General features: G+C 41.7%; 1 protein-coding gene across 1 annotated transcript; it reads left to right on the top strand.

Moving 5' to 3' along the window:
* Positions 1–154: 154 nt before the first annotated feature.
* Positions 155–15,958, top strand: THBS1 (thrombospondin 1). Its single transcript, XM_057375092.1, has 22 exons — positions 155–270; positions 416–510; positions 1,235–1,812; positions 2,272–2,347; positions 2,594–2,790; positions 2,962–3,087; positions 4,621–4,714; positions 5,068–5,241; positions 5,618–5,794; positions 6,106–6,279; positions 6,445–6,572; positions 6,690–6,842; positions 7,328–7,546; positions 8,124–8,231; positions 8,616–8,775; positions 9,153–9,271; positions 10,902–11,136; positions 11,520–11,747; positions 11,937–12,208; positions 12,654–12,751; positions 12,870–13,009; positions 13,635–15,958. Exons 2-22 carry the CDS (start codon positions 441–443, stop codon positions 13,640–13,642), a joined length of 3,534 nt encoding a protein of 1,177 aa, XP_057231075.1. The 5' UTR covers positions 155–270; positions 416–440; the 3' UTR covers positions 13,643–15,958.
* Positions 15,959–16,869: the final 911 nt, after the last annotated feature.

Genomic DNA, 16,869 nt, shown 5'->3' with positions numbered 1-16,869 from the left:
GGCCCCTGCGGAAAGTTGTCCCTGGCCCCGGAGCCACCCGGCTCCCGCCTCCCGCTTCCTGCCCCGCCGCCGCCGATTGGCCCGCCGTGAGCCCAGGAATGCGAGCCATCCCTTTAAAGGCGCGCGCGGCRGTCGGCGCCCGCAGTGTCCCGGCAGCGCCGCCACAGCTGCCCGCCGCTGCTCGCCCTCCCGCGCCGGGACAGTCGGGGCCGCTCGCGGATATCGGTGCCCGGTGGCCGGCTCTGACCGCCCGCATCGCTCTTCCCGCAGGTAAGTGCTGAAGCGGCTCCCGCCGCGCTCGCTGTCCCGTCCGAGGGCGGCCGGGGACACCTGCGCCGTCCCCGCTGCGCAGCCTCCCTGACGCTGCTCCKGGGTGCGACGGCAGCGCGGTGACCTTCCTCGTGTGTGTCCCCAGGCTGCTTCGGAGACAGACCTTTGCCATGGGGCCAGCTACTGTGCTCTGCCTCCTTCTCCTCGTGATCGGCGGCTCAGAGACCAAGCGCACTGCAGGTAAGGCCAGCTCTGTGCTGCTGCCCGGGACAATCGGGGAAGGGSGGAACAAAAATTAAACGCTTTGGCGCCTGTGTAGGCAGATGAAGTTGTGCTCGGTGGTAAAGAGGTCCAAAGCTTTCAATGAACTAAAACCTGAGCAACAGCTACTTGGGAACAGGAAACTTTTCTCTCATGTGGAATTTGTGTAACTTTCAAAACTAGGAATGCAGAATCTCCAGGACTTGAGTGAATAGCTGGTCTACCTCTGCACTGAGCAGAGGAAAGGAGGAACATGATGTAGGAACTGGCTGAAGAAGGAATGGAGTAGGCTGCCGTCATGGTGCCCATAGGGAAGCTGCTACTGTGCTGCTGTCACTCAACTGGATTAAGCAAGCTCACTTTGCCATGTTCTAGCATAGGAATATTGCAGTCTGGGTTTTGCTGTCTGTTTCTCCGCTGCTAGAGTGTAATGAGGTGCCAGAATGGCTGCTACCTTTGTGTGTCAGTCAGCGGGTACCTGGCACTCCTGTGCCGACTGGCTCCTGTACAAGAATGCACATGTAGTGCCGCTCAGCAGCTCCTGGTGGGACTGCTKCACCCTCGGGGCAGCTCTGGTGTGAGGCGCTGTGCCTTGCATGATGTGCACCAGGAGCCAAACTGTTAAGCAGTCCTGGGAGATATGCATCTGCTCAACCTCTTTTTGCCCTTTTCTCATGATGCTTGTCCTGATCTCTCTCTGCAGAGTCCAGGAGTGACGATAACAGTGTCTTCGATCTCTTTGAACTCATTGGCTTCATGCGTAAGGGAGCCGGGCGTCGGGGCCCCGGGGTGTACCTGGTGAAGGGACCGGAATCCTCCAGCCCTGCTTACCGCATTGAAGATGCCAGTCGCATCCCTGCTGTCCCTGACTCAAAGTTCCAAGACTTATTAGATGCCATCCATGCTGAGAAGGGCTTTATCCTCCTAGCCACTCTCCGACAAGCCAAGAAAAGCAGAGGCACGCTGCTCTCCGTGGAACAGAAAGATGGCTCTGGTCATGTCTTCAGTCTAGTATCAAATGGCAAGGCAGGCTCCCTGGACCTGAGCCTTTCTGTTGATGGCAAGCAGCAGTTAGTGTCAGTAGAGGATGTCTTGCTCGCTACAGGACATTGGAAGAATATCACCCTGTTTGTGCAGGAGGATCGAGCTCAGCTCTATGTGGGGTGTGAGAAAATGGAGAATGCTGAATTGGACATCCCTATCCAGAACATCTTCACTAGGGACCTGGCCAGCAGTGCCAGGCTCCGTATTGCCAAAGGGGGAGTTAATGACAACTTCCAGGTAAGACTTTCGCTTACGTTTTTTGCCTAGATTTTCAGTCACCTGTTTCAGAGGTGTATTAGCTATTCAGTGAGCCTAAATAGCTACAAAGACCTCTAAATACACTAAATTTGAATAATAGAGTTTGAAGGGTGGAGCATTTGAKTTGCAGGGATGGAATTTTTTGCAGCAGTAAGAAGGCAGTGAAGCTTCCAGACAGGTACTTGCAACTTCATTGCTCAGCATTTTCTGTGAGGTTCAGAAATGCATGGGTTTTTCCCCTCCTGCCTGGAGAGCTGCCAAGTCCTTATGCTCACGGATAAGACTGTTAGGAATAAGGGCTTGTTTTCATTAAGGAGAATAGAGCAATGTGTTTCACTTTTCCATCTGTCTCTCATGAAATTACTCTGACATCATTCAAGTGGTACTTCTTTCCCTTGCAGTTGCTGCAAGTAACTGTAATTCTTCCTCTGTCCACAGGGTCTGCTGCAGAATGTGAGGTTTGTGTTTGGAACAACTCTGGAAACTATCCTKCGGAACAAAGGCTGCTCCAGCTGTAAGTTTACAATCTTCTGAATCCAATGACCTATTAAAAATAAGATTTCTTATTACGTTAGAAAGACAAGTTGAAACAGAACTCAGAAGTATGCTGACGTGCAAATCCACATTGCATAAGRAATAAGATTATATTTCTGCAGGCACCCTAATGAATCTGGTGGCAGCTGTTTAGCAGGTGTTGGCTGGAATGATAAATGCATGTGGTATAAAATGCATTTACTTTATGTCTGTTTTTTTCTCTAAGCCACTAGTGCGATCATTACTTTGGACAACCCTATCAACGGTTCCAGCCCGGCTATCCGCACCAATTACATTGGCCATAAAACCAAGGACATCCAAGCAGTCTGTGGGTTTTCCTGTGATGAACTAACAAATATGTTTGTGGAACTGCAAGGGCTGAGGTCCATGGTTACAACACTTCAAGACAGAGTTCGCAAAGTGGTGAGTACTGGTTAAATCCATGGTACCTTTCATTAGCTAGCACCTGGTGAATTAATGATGACCTGACTTTTGAGAGCTTGTATAAACAGCAACAAATTTAATTTGACTTCTGTGAAAAGGATATTTCTGTATTGAATTCTAAATATCTTCTTTTTGCTTCTCATCCCCAAGACTGAAGAAAATGAAATAATTGCCAAAGTAGTCCAGATCACCCCTGGAGTGTGCATGCATAATGGAATCTTGCACAAAAATAAAGAGGAGTGGACTATTGACAGCTGCACTGAATGTACTTGCCAGGTAGGATTGCTCACATTTACAAATTGCCTGAATATAAACTCCTAAGTTGGAATTAACAGATACTTTTAAATTATCTTGTTTGTTAGAAAGAATGAATCATACACAAAACTGGGCACACTAGAGAAGCTGTAGGATTATTCAGTTTRTTTCACTCTACTAGATTTCTGGTATAAAGGCAGCTTCTATATATTGTTTCAACAGCAATATTTTAGAAAATCATATGAAATATCACTCTGATATAGCTATTCACACACTTCTAGTTCTTTAGTTTGAGGAATGCCTGTGTTCTTTACATGAGTCCATCATTATAGTAAAAGTCAGCATCAATAGAACAAATGCATAGTATCAGCTKTATATGTATCAGCTTTGCTAGGTGTGCCTTCTGTCCTCACTGAACCTCYGTCTGACTTAGTAGGAAAAGACATTCGAGTACTCCATAAAGGCACTTAAACTTTTGATCTTTRTGTAGAAAATGCTTCTAGCTGTGTTCTATTAGCTGTTACAAATTATATGGAACAGCAATCCCTCTCGGATTTCAGTTCAGCTGTTTAAATCCAAGGATCACCTGGCAAGATACTTATGCTTTATGTTTCACTTCARTTGCATGTTGTAAATATACACAAARCACACAGTTTAAGGATTTCTTTAAACTACTTGCTTATTCCATTTAAGTATTCCTTAGCAAAAGCATTTTGGGATACCAGTCTACCAAAGAGTGGGTTAACTAACATGCCACTCWTTAGAAATTAAAAACTGAGTATTTGTATATGTGTGATACAAGGCATCTCAAATTCAGTGTCTGCTTCTTTAGCTTTCTACATCTTTAGTCTTGTAGTCAGCAAATGGTACTGTGTCTTCTGCATTTGCCTCCTTCCTACCAACCTTCTTATTCAATGTTAGCTGTAATTGCCTTAATCTAGTAATTTGCTTGGGGAGATTAAAATAGTAATCATGAGAGCATTCTTCTGACCAAGCTGCTACCTTCAAGAAGTAAAACTACAGACTGCCCTTTAGATCTCATTGAGATTGGAGGTGGGTGTTCTTGCCCTGCCTGTTTGGCTTACAGATCAAAAACCTCTAAGTATAAGTTATAGATTTCATGGCTCTTGAGCAGAGTCCACTAAGCTCATTTTATCTTTACCATATAATCAGCTTAAATCCATATTGACTGAAAAGAAAGTTGGCTCCTCATTCTTGTTTCATTTCTTTGAAATCTGATCTTATACTTTGCATATCACATAATAGTAATTTACTCTAGCCAGCATCAGCTAGCTGCTCTTGATAAACTTCTGCAAAACCAAAATATTTCTTCTCTTGACTAAAAAATAATGGGTGAGAATGGAAACAAGACAAAGTTTGACTGAAAATACCTGGGACTATCCCTTGGATAGTATTACCAGTAAATACAAGGGTCTCTGTTTTTATATGCTATTGAGTTTTAAAATTCTGCAGAAGAGGTCTCCATTATGTTGCCAGGCTCTGGCCATTGTGTGTATTCCATTTGCTAACTGTAGTTCTTACAACTCTTTATAGAACTCTGCCACTATATGCCGGAAAGTGTCCTGTCCTCTCATGCCTTGTTCCAATGCCACCGTGCCTGATGGGGAGTGCTGCCCTCGGTGCTGGCGTAAGTACTTCATAGTTTCACACTTCTATAGCAGTTGGCCTCATCTAACTAGACACATTTTGCTCTGCTGTGTACAAGAACTGGATWTCCAAGGGTAACCTTGCACTACTGAAGTAAGTTTAATCTTCAGGGCTTCTTCAGGGCTAATCACTTAAATGGTGCATGTTCAAATATTTTCTACAATACGCAACATACTGAAACATTTGACTTCATGGCCTTTATCTTACACAAGAAAGGAAGATGTGTGTGTCTTCTGAGGACGGTTGTGTCCTTTTTTGTGGGGAGAGGGGTGGGAGAAAAGATAGAGAAAAACATGTACCTGGAGTCTTATTCAGAGCTGTATCCCTCTGCAGCTAGCGACTACGCAGATGATGGATGGTCTCCTTGGTCTGAATGGACCTCGTGTTCTGTGACSTGTGGAAACGGGATCCAGCAGAGAGGGCGTTCCTGTGACAGTCTTAATAACCGCTGYGAAGGCTCCTCTGTACAGACTCGGACTTGCCACCTTCAGGAGTGTGATAAGAGATGTAAGTACTTCATCTGCTCATGCTGGTAGTAAAACAGAGKCTGCTTTTATTGGCTGAATGTTAACAGCAAAAATTGCCATGTAGTTCTATCACTGGCATGGAATCGATGGCATCTAGCTTTAAGGGCTTGCATTAATCAGGGACAGGGGAGCAGATAGTTAATGCAGTAAGCAGGCATGTTTGGGCACTGCTCCCAGGACAAAATTTGATGTCAGTTTAGGTGTGAAATTTCTCTAGTTGCGAAACTTGATCTGTGACAGTGAGAGGCTATCCATTACACATGGAGTGTTTGGTACAGTCCTGGTACTGGCTGGGTCCTAGGTGCTGTACAGCTGAAGTCATCAGAAACTATGAATAACAGAAATCTTTCTTGTAGTTAAACAGGATGGTGGCTGGAGTCACTGGTCACCATGGTCATCATGTTCTGTCACTTGTGGCACCGGCATCATCACTAGAATTCGTCTCTGCAACTCTCCAGTACCACAGCTGAATGGCAAACCTTGTGAGGGTGAAGCGAGAGAAAATAAAGCCTGCCAGAAAGATCCTTGCCCAAGTAAGTGTGTGCTGGTGATAACTAGTAATTGGTAGCCTAAATGGTGAACTTCTTGAGTAGTTACTAAATAAGTTTGTTCTAGTATTCTTCTCTCTTTAAACTTAGAGGTGGGCTACATAAAACCTCACAGGTTAGTTTCAGATGAAACTAAACTATTTTTGTGCCTCTTCCATGGAGTCCRTTAATTCTGTCATTTATGTCAGAACAATGTCTTAGGTGGTCTCAATACAAAAGTAATGGTCCTTAGGTAGAAATGAGTTGTAGCACTGAATTTAAAGATATTCATGTGTTCTGACTTCTTCTCCCTTCAGTTAATGGCAACTGGGGACCATGGTCTCCRTGGGATGCTTGCACAGTGACCTGTGGAGGAGGACTTCAGAAACGCAGTCGTCTCTGCAATAACCCCGAGCCTCAGTATGGTGGGAAGACTTGTGTGGGTGAAGCCAGAGGAACTCAGGTCTGCAACAAACAGGACTGCCCTATTGGTGAGTATCCATTTTCCCATAAACATCTGAAGGTTGTTGGTAATACTGAAAAAGCCAATGTAAAGGCTGTAAACCTCAAGTGCTAGAATTTCAAACCAGCCAAATACAGTACTGCAGCAGTATGGTAAGCATCCTTTATCGTAACACTTCTCGCTTGTTTGACAGATGGGTGTCTCTCTAATCCCTGTTTTGCGGGGGCTGTGTGTACCAGCTCCCCGGAYGGTTCCTGGAAGTGTGGTGCCTGTCCTGCTGGCTACCATGGTGATGGTATTCACTGCCAAGATATTGATGAGGTAAGAAGACTATACTTTACTCCTTAAAAGGGAATGAAAGGAAACAGGAAGGGAAAATGAAATCATTGTTTTRAAATGCTAACTGTTGTTCTTCTCCTTTATCTCAAACTCAAAAAGTGCAAAGAGGTTCCTGATGCCTGCTTTGTCTTCAACGGAGTGCACAGGTGTGAGAATACTGAACCTGGGTACAACTGTCTGCCTTGTCCACCACGTTTCACTGGAACACAGCCATTTGGCCGCAGTGTTGAGGATGCCATGGCTAACAAACAGGTATTGTTGATCTGAGAATTGTTCTGGGTTATGAAAGCTCAAAGTTTCTAAAAAAAGAAAATACCTATGTGTTGTAAGCAAGAAGGACTTGGAGCATTTAATAAAACACCCATTTTCTGCGATTCGGAAGAAGTATTAACCAGTTCCTTTCGGAGATCAAAATGAGTTTTAAATATTCTTCCTCAGCCATGGAARGTTCAGATGTTACACATAATTTAGGAGTAAATGAGTATTCACTAATGATACAACAGAATGTGCCTCAAAGATATCTTAGTTCTTGGTTCCATTTGATAATAYATAAGGTTTGAACAAGAAAAATAATTAGTGCTGACTGGTACTGGAGCTGGGGACTGGAAGAATGTAATGTATGAGGTTTGTTTTTTTTTTTTTTTTCCTGATTGATTAGGATTTATTTGAATCTCTGGGGGAAAAATGAGGGATAAGAAGATGTTTTCAGTGGGTTTAATTTCAGTGTGGTCTCTTAGGTCTGCAAGCCACGTAATCCATGCACAGATGGAACACATGACTGCAACAAGAATGCCAAATGCAATTACCTTGGCCACTTCAGTGACCCCATGTATCGCTGTGAATGTAAACCAGGCTATGCTGGCAATGGCATAATCTGTGGAGAAGATACTGACTTGGATGGATGGCCAAATGAGAACCTGGTTTGTGTTGCCAATGCCACWTACCACTGTAAAAAAGTAAGTTTATCCTTTTTACTATCTACCATTATAAAAGCCTAACTTATCTAAGAAATATACAAAATGTGATAGGTTTGGTTTATAAAGCAGGTTTCTGTCTAGTTAGAGTTATTARATTATTCTCTCTGCAAATAACCTTCTAGACATAGAGAAAGTGTAGGGACACCATTGTCAAGGCACTGCTAGCAGGCTGTTGCTGTATTGCTGTATTGCTTTATATATTCTTGTGACATGGGAAAAAAAAATGAAGCCTGATTGTTGTAAAGGAAGATGGTTTTTCCAGGACGATTCTCAATTAGAACCATACCTATATTAGCTTTGCTTTTCTTCTCCAGGGGAAGAAAAGCAGGRTAGGATTCCCAAAAGCAGCCCAGTCTTTATTTAAAAGATTAAACTTAACTTTGGCTTTCTAAGAATTATCACTGTTAAGACTAGCTAAATAGAGAGAACTACAGTACGGTAACTCCTAACCTGATTCAGGTGTTAGGATTTTGCCTAATGATTAGATTTTGCCTGCTCAAGTCYGTATCGTAATCATACCAGGAGTGAACACACCTATGGACTTCTTTCTTTCTAGGATAACTGCCCTAATCTGCCTAACTCMGGGCAGGAAGACTATGATAAGGATGGGATTGGTGATGCCTGTGACAGTGATGATGATGATGATGGCATTCCTGATGACCGGGTAAGAAAACAGAAAAGAACAGCCTTTGAGAATGTGGCTTTCCCATTCTCCTTCCTAAAGCTGGGGTCTAGCTTCTAAGCTTAATGTTAAGAGAGGACCATAGGAAATTGCTGGCACTGACAGSTATCCTAGAAACCTTAGATATGCATAACTATGCAGACAAACTTTCTGCAGCGGTTTGAGCTTTGGAAGTGAATTTTCCTTTTTCATTCAGCCATTCATACACTCATGCAAGCAACAGGGTGTTTTGAGATAGTAGCATTTGAGTTTTAACTTTCCCCACCTTTCCATTTCTTCTTTTCTATAGCAGTACAAGCATAAGTGTAATCTGGTTAAAGCTTTAATTTGACCGTTTTTAAAACTTCACTTTTCTCACTTTTGTAGGACAACTGTCCATTCATCTACAACCCACAGCAGTATGACTACGACAGGGATGATGTTGGTGACCGCTGTGACAACTGTCCCTACAATCACAACCCTGATCAAACTGACACTGACAACAACGGAGAAGGAGATGCATGTGCAATCGATATTGATGGAGATGGTAGGTGGCCTCTAATCACTCCTTTAGATGGTTTTTTAATCAGCCAGGAATCAAATGAACCCGATGTGATTCTGATTTCCTACCAAAATTTTATCCCTGAACATACACAAGTTCTCTTGTGGTGATGTCAGGGTGTGAAGGCTACTGAAAGAACAGTTAGGGCTAACAGAAATTTGCTTTAGAATATATACATTTTGGCACAGTTCAATTCTAGCTCCACTCTCACAAGGCAGTAGGAGCAGAAGTGTGTGGCAGAGCTAATGATGAGTTATGTTTCAAAGCTTCTAAATGCTGCTCAAAATGGTTTAAAAATGTGGTGGCTTTATACAGACCTTGCAGCATATRGGTGTATGACTTTCATTCACGAACTTTTGCAGGGGTGCTTAATGAAAGGGACAACTGCCAGTATGTCTACAATGTAGACCAGAGGGATACAGACTTGGATGGTGTTGGAGATCAGTGTGATAACTGTCCACTGGAACACAACCCTGACCAGGTAAGGGATTTGAATTATGTAAGTAGGAGATTGGTGTGATTAAAAATACAGTATGTTTTGTGTTATAAAAAATATTTGAACAAGTTACACCTGAAATTTGACTTGTCACAAATCATTCTTACTGCTTTCCCAAATGGTACCTTTATCAARTAACATACTCTCAGAGTCTGAACAGCTGCTAAGTATTTTCTGAAAAGTAGCTGTAGCGAAGATCTGTGAGACTACTCTGTGTACTTGTCTCCTAAACATTTCTWATTTTTGTTAGTTTTGGTGATCCTCATACTGTGAATATGATACACTTGGAGAGCACGGTGTAAAATCTGGATAGTGGAACTACCCTCTTCATAGCCTGTAGTGCTGTGTTCACATAGACACAAAGTAGTTCTTTAAACTTTGTCTCTAAGCTTGAAGTCAACTGCATTTCAGAAGATAACTTTTCTACCAGTAAGATGAAGGCAGCTCAAGTTGCATTTCCCTAAGAAAAGGTCATATTCTGAGACTTTTAAAATKCACCTTCATAAAAATCCAGGGGGATCCAGACTCAGACAATTTACTGATTCAAAAGCTGAATTCAGAAGTAGATAAAGCCTGTGCCATCCTGTCAGTTAAAAGACTGCAAGTTTAATAGCTTCAGGGACATAACTGGAATGTTTGAWGGGTTAGAAAAGCTGTTGCAAATCAGTGGAATGTGGTGTAGTATGGCCATGTAGCCTAAAAGCAGTGTTACTTGAAGGATTTAAACAGAAATAGAAAAWTTTTTAGTCATTGTTGCTTGCTTTAGTACATCCCCACCTGAGGCAGGGAATTGCCATGACTTTGAAATCTTAATATAAGACTCTGACGGCTTTCCAAACACTATCAGGTTCTAGAAGTGGAGGTATTAGTTGTCATATGCCAGAATTAGTAGCTATTCCAACATTATGGTAATGCCTTCTGTCTACACCAGGGTCATCCACCTGTGTTAACAATTAGATTATTTGGCTAAACATGAGGCAGCCTCAGGGATGACAGGATTGTTTTTCTTTGTTCAGAAGCTGATTAAGCAAATGACTGGCTAAAATATGTGATAGGCAAGCACACTAATTAGTTAATGTATCTGTGACCACCATGGGAACAGTTGTCTTGACTGATGAATCAGGGGGCATGAAGAGCCTTGGAGRTTTTTAYRATAGATAAATTTATGCTATGGCATAGAAGCTGYAACACCAAGACTTGGTAGACTGTGTTTTAATGTTACAGTCTCTGCTGACCAGGCACAGAGTAGTCCAACCCTCATTTGGCCCTTGAAGCCACACTGCTGCCAGGGAAGGCAGAYGAAGGAGCCTCCATCCAGTATGGTAGACCAGTGACARAAGAGGTGTGTGGCAAAGGCATGAGATAGCTGATGATCACACTGCTTTCTGATGCTCTRGATTCAGATTAAAACCAGGACAAAACTAAAGAAGCTTGAAACCAGTTAGCACAGGCAATTTTAAATCTGTGTTAATCCACTCAGTATATCCATCTTAGCTCTTGATAAAGCAAGCAAAACCCCTGATTAATTCTACGTATTAAGGCTCCTATTTCAGAGACTTCTATCTCAGCCTTGTTTAAATGGCTTTTTTAAATGGTTTTTTTTCTCATCTGCTAGGAAGACACTGATTCTGATCGCATAGGTGATCAGTGTGACAACAACCAGGACATAGATGAAGATGGCCATCAAAATAATCTTGATAACTGCCCCTATGTGCCCAATGCCAATCAAGCTGACCATGACAARGATGGAAAAGGTGACGCCTGTGACCATGATGATGACAATGATGGTATCCCTGATGACAAAGATAACTGCAGATTGGTTGCCAACCCAGATCAAGCTGATTCTGATGGTAAGATAACCAGTATCATAATATCATTCTAAGACTACCTTCCAATAGTTTGATGTTGGTTTTTTCACCCWATTTAATGTTAGACAAAACTAAATAACAAAAAAAACAGAATGTCTGTACCAGAAAAAAACACAGAAAGTTGCTATAGTGCTTCTCAGGAGTAAAGATCAATGTAAAAATGACCACTTACCCAATTTACTCCTAAGTGGCTATCAGGCTGGTATAAAAGGGCATTTATGCAGTAGCTGTTGTGACTTTTGTCATGTGTCTGCCCAGTACCTGGGCAGTCATAGATCTGCAATTCAGACTTCAAATCCTAAGCTGTAGGGCTCAGAAGCAAACAATGGTAGTGATATAATGGTAAAATTACTTTTATCCTACAGGTGATGGGCGTGGAGATGCATGCAAAGATGACTTTGACCAGGACAGTGTGCCAGACATTGATGATATCTGCCCTGAAAATGTGGAAATTAGTGAGACTGATTTCCGAAAATTTCAGATGATTCCYCTGGATCCCAAAGGAACATCCCAAAATGATCCAAACTGGGTTGTTCGTCACCAGGGTAAAGAACTGGTTCAGACAGTCAACTGTGACCCTGGTCTTGCAGTCGGTAAGGGGAAAAATTTAACAGGCACTGTTGTTTGGGATTGCTTGAGTTTTTTGTTGGTGGGGGGGTTTGTTTTTTAGTTGGAGTGAGGGAGAGGAAGAGAACCTCCTCTTGTAAGAGAAGCTCTTAAGGCGTTGTTTAAGAATTGCAAAAAAGTAGCACCTAAAACTTTACCTTTTAATGTCCCCATAGGTTTTGATGAATTCAATGCTGTGGACTTCAGTGGTACCTTCTTTATCAACACAGAAAGGGATGATGATTACGCTGGCTTTGTATTTGGCTACCAATCTAGCAGTCGTTTCTATGTTGTCATGTGGAAGCAGATCACCCAGTCCTACTGGGACTCCACACCAACCAAAGCTCAAGGCTATTCAGGTCTCTCAATCAAAGTTGTGAATTCCACCACTGGTCCAGGAGAACACCTTCGTAATGCTCTCTGGCACACAGGAAACACTCCTGGCCAGGTAAGAGTGGCACTTACTACATCCTGAGGTACTCTRATTGTGATGAGTAGTCCAATGTAATAAGATACTCTTCAGCATAAGGCAGTTCTTCCAACAGGTTAGACACTTAGAGGGGGCCTGCACATTGCTGATCACGGAGACTTCTTGGCAAAGACCAAGAACTTCATAATTTTTCCTAATCAYGCAAAATACTGTATACAATTAACAGGATTGCTTGCTGCAGAAAGTTTTTCCAGCAGCAGTGAATCAGTTGTTTCTGGAATTGCTCTGTAGCTTCCAAATTACATATTTAAAAGAAGTAAATATAAATGGATTTGATTCTCAAAGATCATATTACTGAGCCTAATGACTTACTTGCAGCCTGTAGTAGTAAGGCAATTTCGTGTCAAAATAACWGCTGTGTTATCTCTAGCCTTTGATTAATAAAAAAAATATTCTTTCATAGGTGAGAACTTTGTGGCATGATCCTCGTCACATAGGCTGGAAAGAYTTCACTGCATACAGATGGCGACTTAGCCACAGACCAAAGACYGGCTACATCAGGTGAGCATCATCCTTTTATCTTCAATATATGAACAAATATCACAGGGAAAGTAGATGCCTGTGAAGATGAACCTTGCCAGACCTTGTCAAAGATAGCTGAGCTATTGTCTCTTTGTAGGGTTGTAATGTATGAAGGGAAGAAAATCATGGCAGACTCAGGACCAATCTACGATAAAACCTACGCAGGTGGTCGGCTGGGATTATTTGTCTTCTCTCAAGAAATGGTGTTCTTCTCAGACCTTAAATATGAATGCAGAGGTAAGGATGACATTGCATTTAAGAGATCCTGTAAAAGWGACTTGGTTTAAGAAAGCTCAACATGTAAGATCCAAGAGGGAAAGTTCAACTGTGATCTTTCATGGGTCAGTCTTGAACAAGTTCTGCAGGCAGAAACAGGACACCTTCTTGATGAAATCTTCACAGTAAAAACTTTAAATATATAAAATCTAAGTATATTTCTATTGTGTTATTTCAAAGTATCAGAACTCCATGTTGAGCTCCAGAAATGAAATCTTGAATCTCCTTTAAAGTGCTGACTAGAATGAGTGAACACATCTGACAAAATGTAAGGTAGAAATGCAAAATACTGACTTGAACAAGCAAAACACTGATTGGATTAAAAGTCAGCAAAGTAGAAGGTTGTTCATATATTGCAGTCACCTCACTTCAGTGGAGGTRAATACATACAACTAGTTCCAGCTTTCCTGCAATTTGACTTTGTTATGTAATAGTTACATAAATCAGATTCTGTAGTCTATAATTCAATGAAGTACCCACCTAACCACTTTCAGTTTTCTTTATAAATGTCTCTAGGCATTAATGACTTGGACATAGTCATGCATAGTACACAGAAATATTTAAATATCTATTCTTTTTTTCACAGATTCATAATCACAAGGTTGTTGGATTCAGAGACTTTTGAAATGCTGGTAATTGCACCTTTTGAAACGTTTAGCCTTACAAATCCTGGGACCATTATATTATTCCTTCCTTTCTTCTTTCTGCATAAATGTGGACTCGAAACACATGACCTGCCTCAAGAGAATGCTTTTGAGAGAATGAAAGTGAGAACATACTTGGTATCTGACCTCTGCTGAAGTGGAAGGAAACAAATGTGTCTTGCAAATGAGAATYGTCATCACTGAACAAGCACACTTCTTTCAGTAGGAAAGATAATTGTTTGCTGTTTATCACAGTGCAGTGTCACTGCCTCTCTAACTGGAGGTCCCATGGAGTAGCATTTTGTAAAAAGAACATCTTTGGATGTGCTGTGGACTACTTAAACTGAAGACCTTTCATTGTGTGGGGAAAAAGGGTGGTTGGGTGGGAAGGGGAACTCTAGGTCTTTCATTTTTCTTTATGGGGTAGAGATTTTTTTTTAAAGGAGGGCTGTGCTATTTTGGTTTACATCCATTTAACTTGGAGAAATTATTTTTTTCTATGTCATACGTTTCAGATGAAAACATAGCCTTACTCAATTTGTGGCGAGRTAGATCAGCTGCTGTACTACACAGGACAAAACAGACATCCTAAAACTGATTTCTGTCATGGGAGGGGGAAAGAGGATAAAAACTGGTACACTGGATCACACCAGCTTTGGGAGAACTGGGATTTATTATTAGRTTCTGTTTTTTCCTGATTAGGTGCACGTCTCGCTTACCTTCAAATGTGTTCTTTCAGATATGGTGCCAGAAAGCACCACCATCTCAACTAGCACTGTGCTGTCCTTCAAGAAACCAGCACATGCTTCACTTTTTATGGTTAAAGAGGCACAAAAATAATGTAATGAAAACATTCCTTTTCTACATGCCATAGATGTTTTAAACCCCTCGTTTCTTTAGAGGGGAGGAAAAGGGGCTGTAGATAAAATTGTAAAATATTTATTTTTGCCTATTCTTGGTGTTATAATGACTGAGGGATTATTGATTAAAACAATATGAAATGCGTCAAGACTATCCACCTAATCATTGTTACAAGTCTGCATGACTGTAAGATTGTAAATACAGATTATTTATTATCTCTGTTCTGTAACAAAACGAGAGGGTTTAGTTGAGAAAAAAAATCTTGTCTGGAGCAGGTAGTGGTGATGTCTTTGTTACCAAGAGCAATTTTCCCATAAAGGCTTTGAGGCACGAGGAAAAGTGAGGGTGTGGGCAATGGGATGCTTGTTTTTCTCAGTCTGAGCTCAATGTTGGCTTTTCCTTTCTTTGTGCAAGGCAGTTGGTCGCCTGGCAGGCAACTGTTCTGCTGTGCTCAAATTGAAGTCCCTTTARGTTGGTAGCAGTTTCTGTCCCATCCATAGCACTAGAGGTGAGGGAATGCCATTTACCATCTGAGTGTTGTTTAGTGCTGGGAAATGTCTGTGATRTTTTACCACTGCTCAGTGGGCCTAACCCAAGAGCAGGGTGGCTGCCCTGAGGGGACTGCAGTGACAGGCACAAGGACAGCCCTCAGTAAACATTTCAGCTGCTCTTTGGGCCACTGCACCCTGCGTGTTGTAGGGATGTGCAGCTACAAAAGGAGGAACTCTTCACAGACTAGACCATTTCAGGAGCTCCTTGCAAAAGAGGGAGAGGCCCTGATGTACATTAAAAGACTGTTTTCCCCAAGAGAARGGGCAGCATCCTTATAATATTTCCTTGTCTTTTCAAAAAACGAACATGGTGAAAGTTTTACGTACAAATATTACCTCATTGTTGTGTGGCTGAGAAAAACCTTTGGAGTAAGCAGAGTTCAAATGTCTAACAAACTTTAAAGCTACTGTAGTACTAAAAAGTTAATGCTGTACATAGTCAAAATTTCTTTGCAGAAAACATATTCCCAGTAAGGAAATGGCATTGGAAAAAAAAGTCAAATACAATTTCTGATGTTGTATTATATTTTTTCCTGTCATCTTGTATACCATTGCTTGTATTTTTATAAATTATTTTTCTCATTGCCATTGTAATAGTTAATCACATAATTGTGTAGATAGGCTATTTAAATAATTTATCATGAAATGCTACCTGTTGTAGAGTTAGTATTTCTATTTTTATAAAAAGTTTGCACACTGAAGATTTTTTTGCTTCCCTCCTCCCGATGTTTTTTGCTAGCATAATTTTCTAAGAATATGCTTTTTTTTGTAAACATTTTTAACCATTTTTCCATTCTAAAGTTGTGTAAGTTGTACAATAAAGCTTCTTACATAAAAAGAACAATAAACCACCAAGGACATTTATATTTATACCTTTGCACTCTGGTTTTATTAATGTTATGTAATACATCTGTGGATCACTGATGTGTTATTTGTGTCAAATTTGGCTTCAATGCAAGACTTTCTCTGCCCTCTTTACCTGCTGGTCCAGCTGAAGGCACTGCTGCAGTTACACAGCCTGGGCAACTGGCACGTTTGATTCTGAAGGCTTCACTTAGAGACTTCCAAGCCATGCCTTTGATGGAAACCACAACACAAAACAGTTTGTGAAAGGTTTCAATCATCCCCAGCCAGGCCTGCCCCCTTGCCCATGAAAAGAGGCAGCATAYTGGCTGTTTGCAGGGGCACATGAGTGAGACTCTCAAGACTGAAACTGCTGGTGTGATCAAAGAGCTGATGCCAGGGCACTGGATCGACTTGCAGCAAATGTTACGAAAAYTAAGAACAGTTATGACCCACATGAGACATGTAGTTAGGGGGTCCTCTAGGTGTAGAAAATTATTATTTACATCTCTTTTTCCTGAGAATGAAGAGTCCTGTTCTATGTCACTACACTCTTGAGGGCAGTCCTATATATTTGATTTTTTTCCCACTGAGAACAAGGAGAGCAAAGAAAGACCTCGTGGCCTGTTGCTTCCACAATATGAGGGACTACAAAATTCTGGCCTCACCAATTACAGGATTGTCTGCTTGGCTTCTCTAGAAAGAGACAGTAGTGGGAGTGCAGTGTCAGTGTAACCCATCTGATCTTATCTGGGCCTGCAATGCCACATGTCCTGTAGTTCTGATCTCTAATTCTCTCCTGGCTTCCCAAGGACACCAAGAAGACTGAGAAGTACWGAAAACAAAATTCCAGCTAGGAGAAATATCTTCATTACACTTGCAGGAAGATACAGACACCCTAAAGCAAACCACTTGTCCCAAA

The sequence above is a fragment of the Malurus melanocephalus genome, unplaced genomic scaffold (genome assembly GCF_030028575.1).
Source record: "Malurus melanocephalus ecotype Western Australia unplaced genomic scaffold, MMel_1.1 scaffold_238, whole genome shotgun sequence".
In the NCBI taxonomy this organism is placed as follows: domain Eukaryota; kingdom Metazoa; phylum Chordata; class Aves; order Passeriformes; family Maluridae; genus Malurus; species Malurus melanocephalus.
This window is presented reverse-complemented; position numbering and strand designations above follow the sequence as displayed.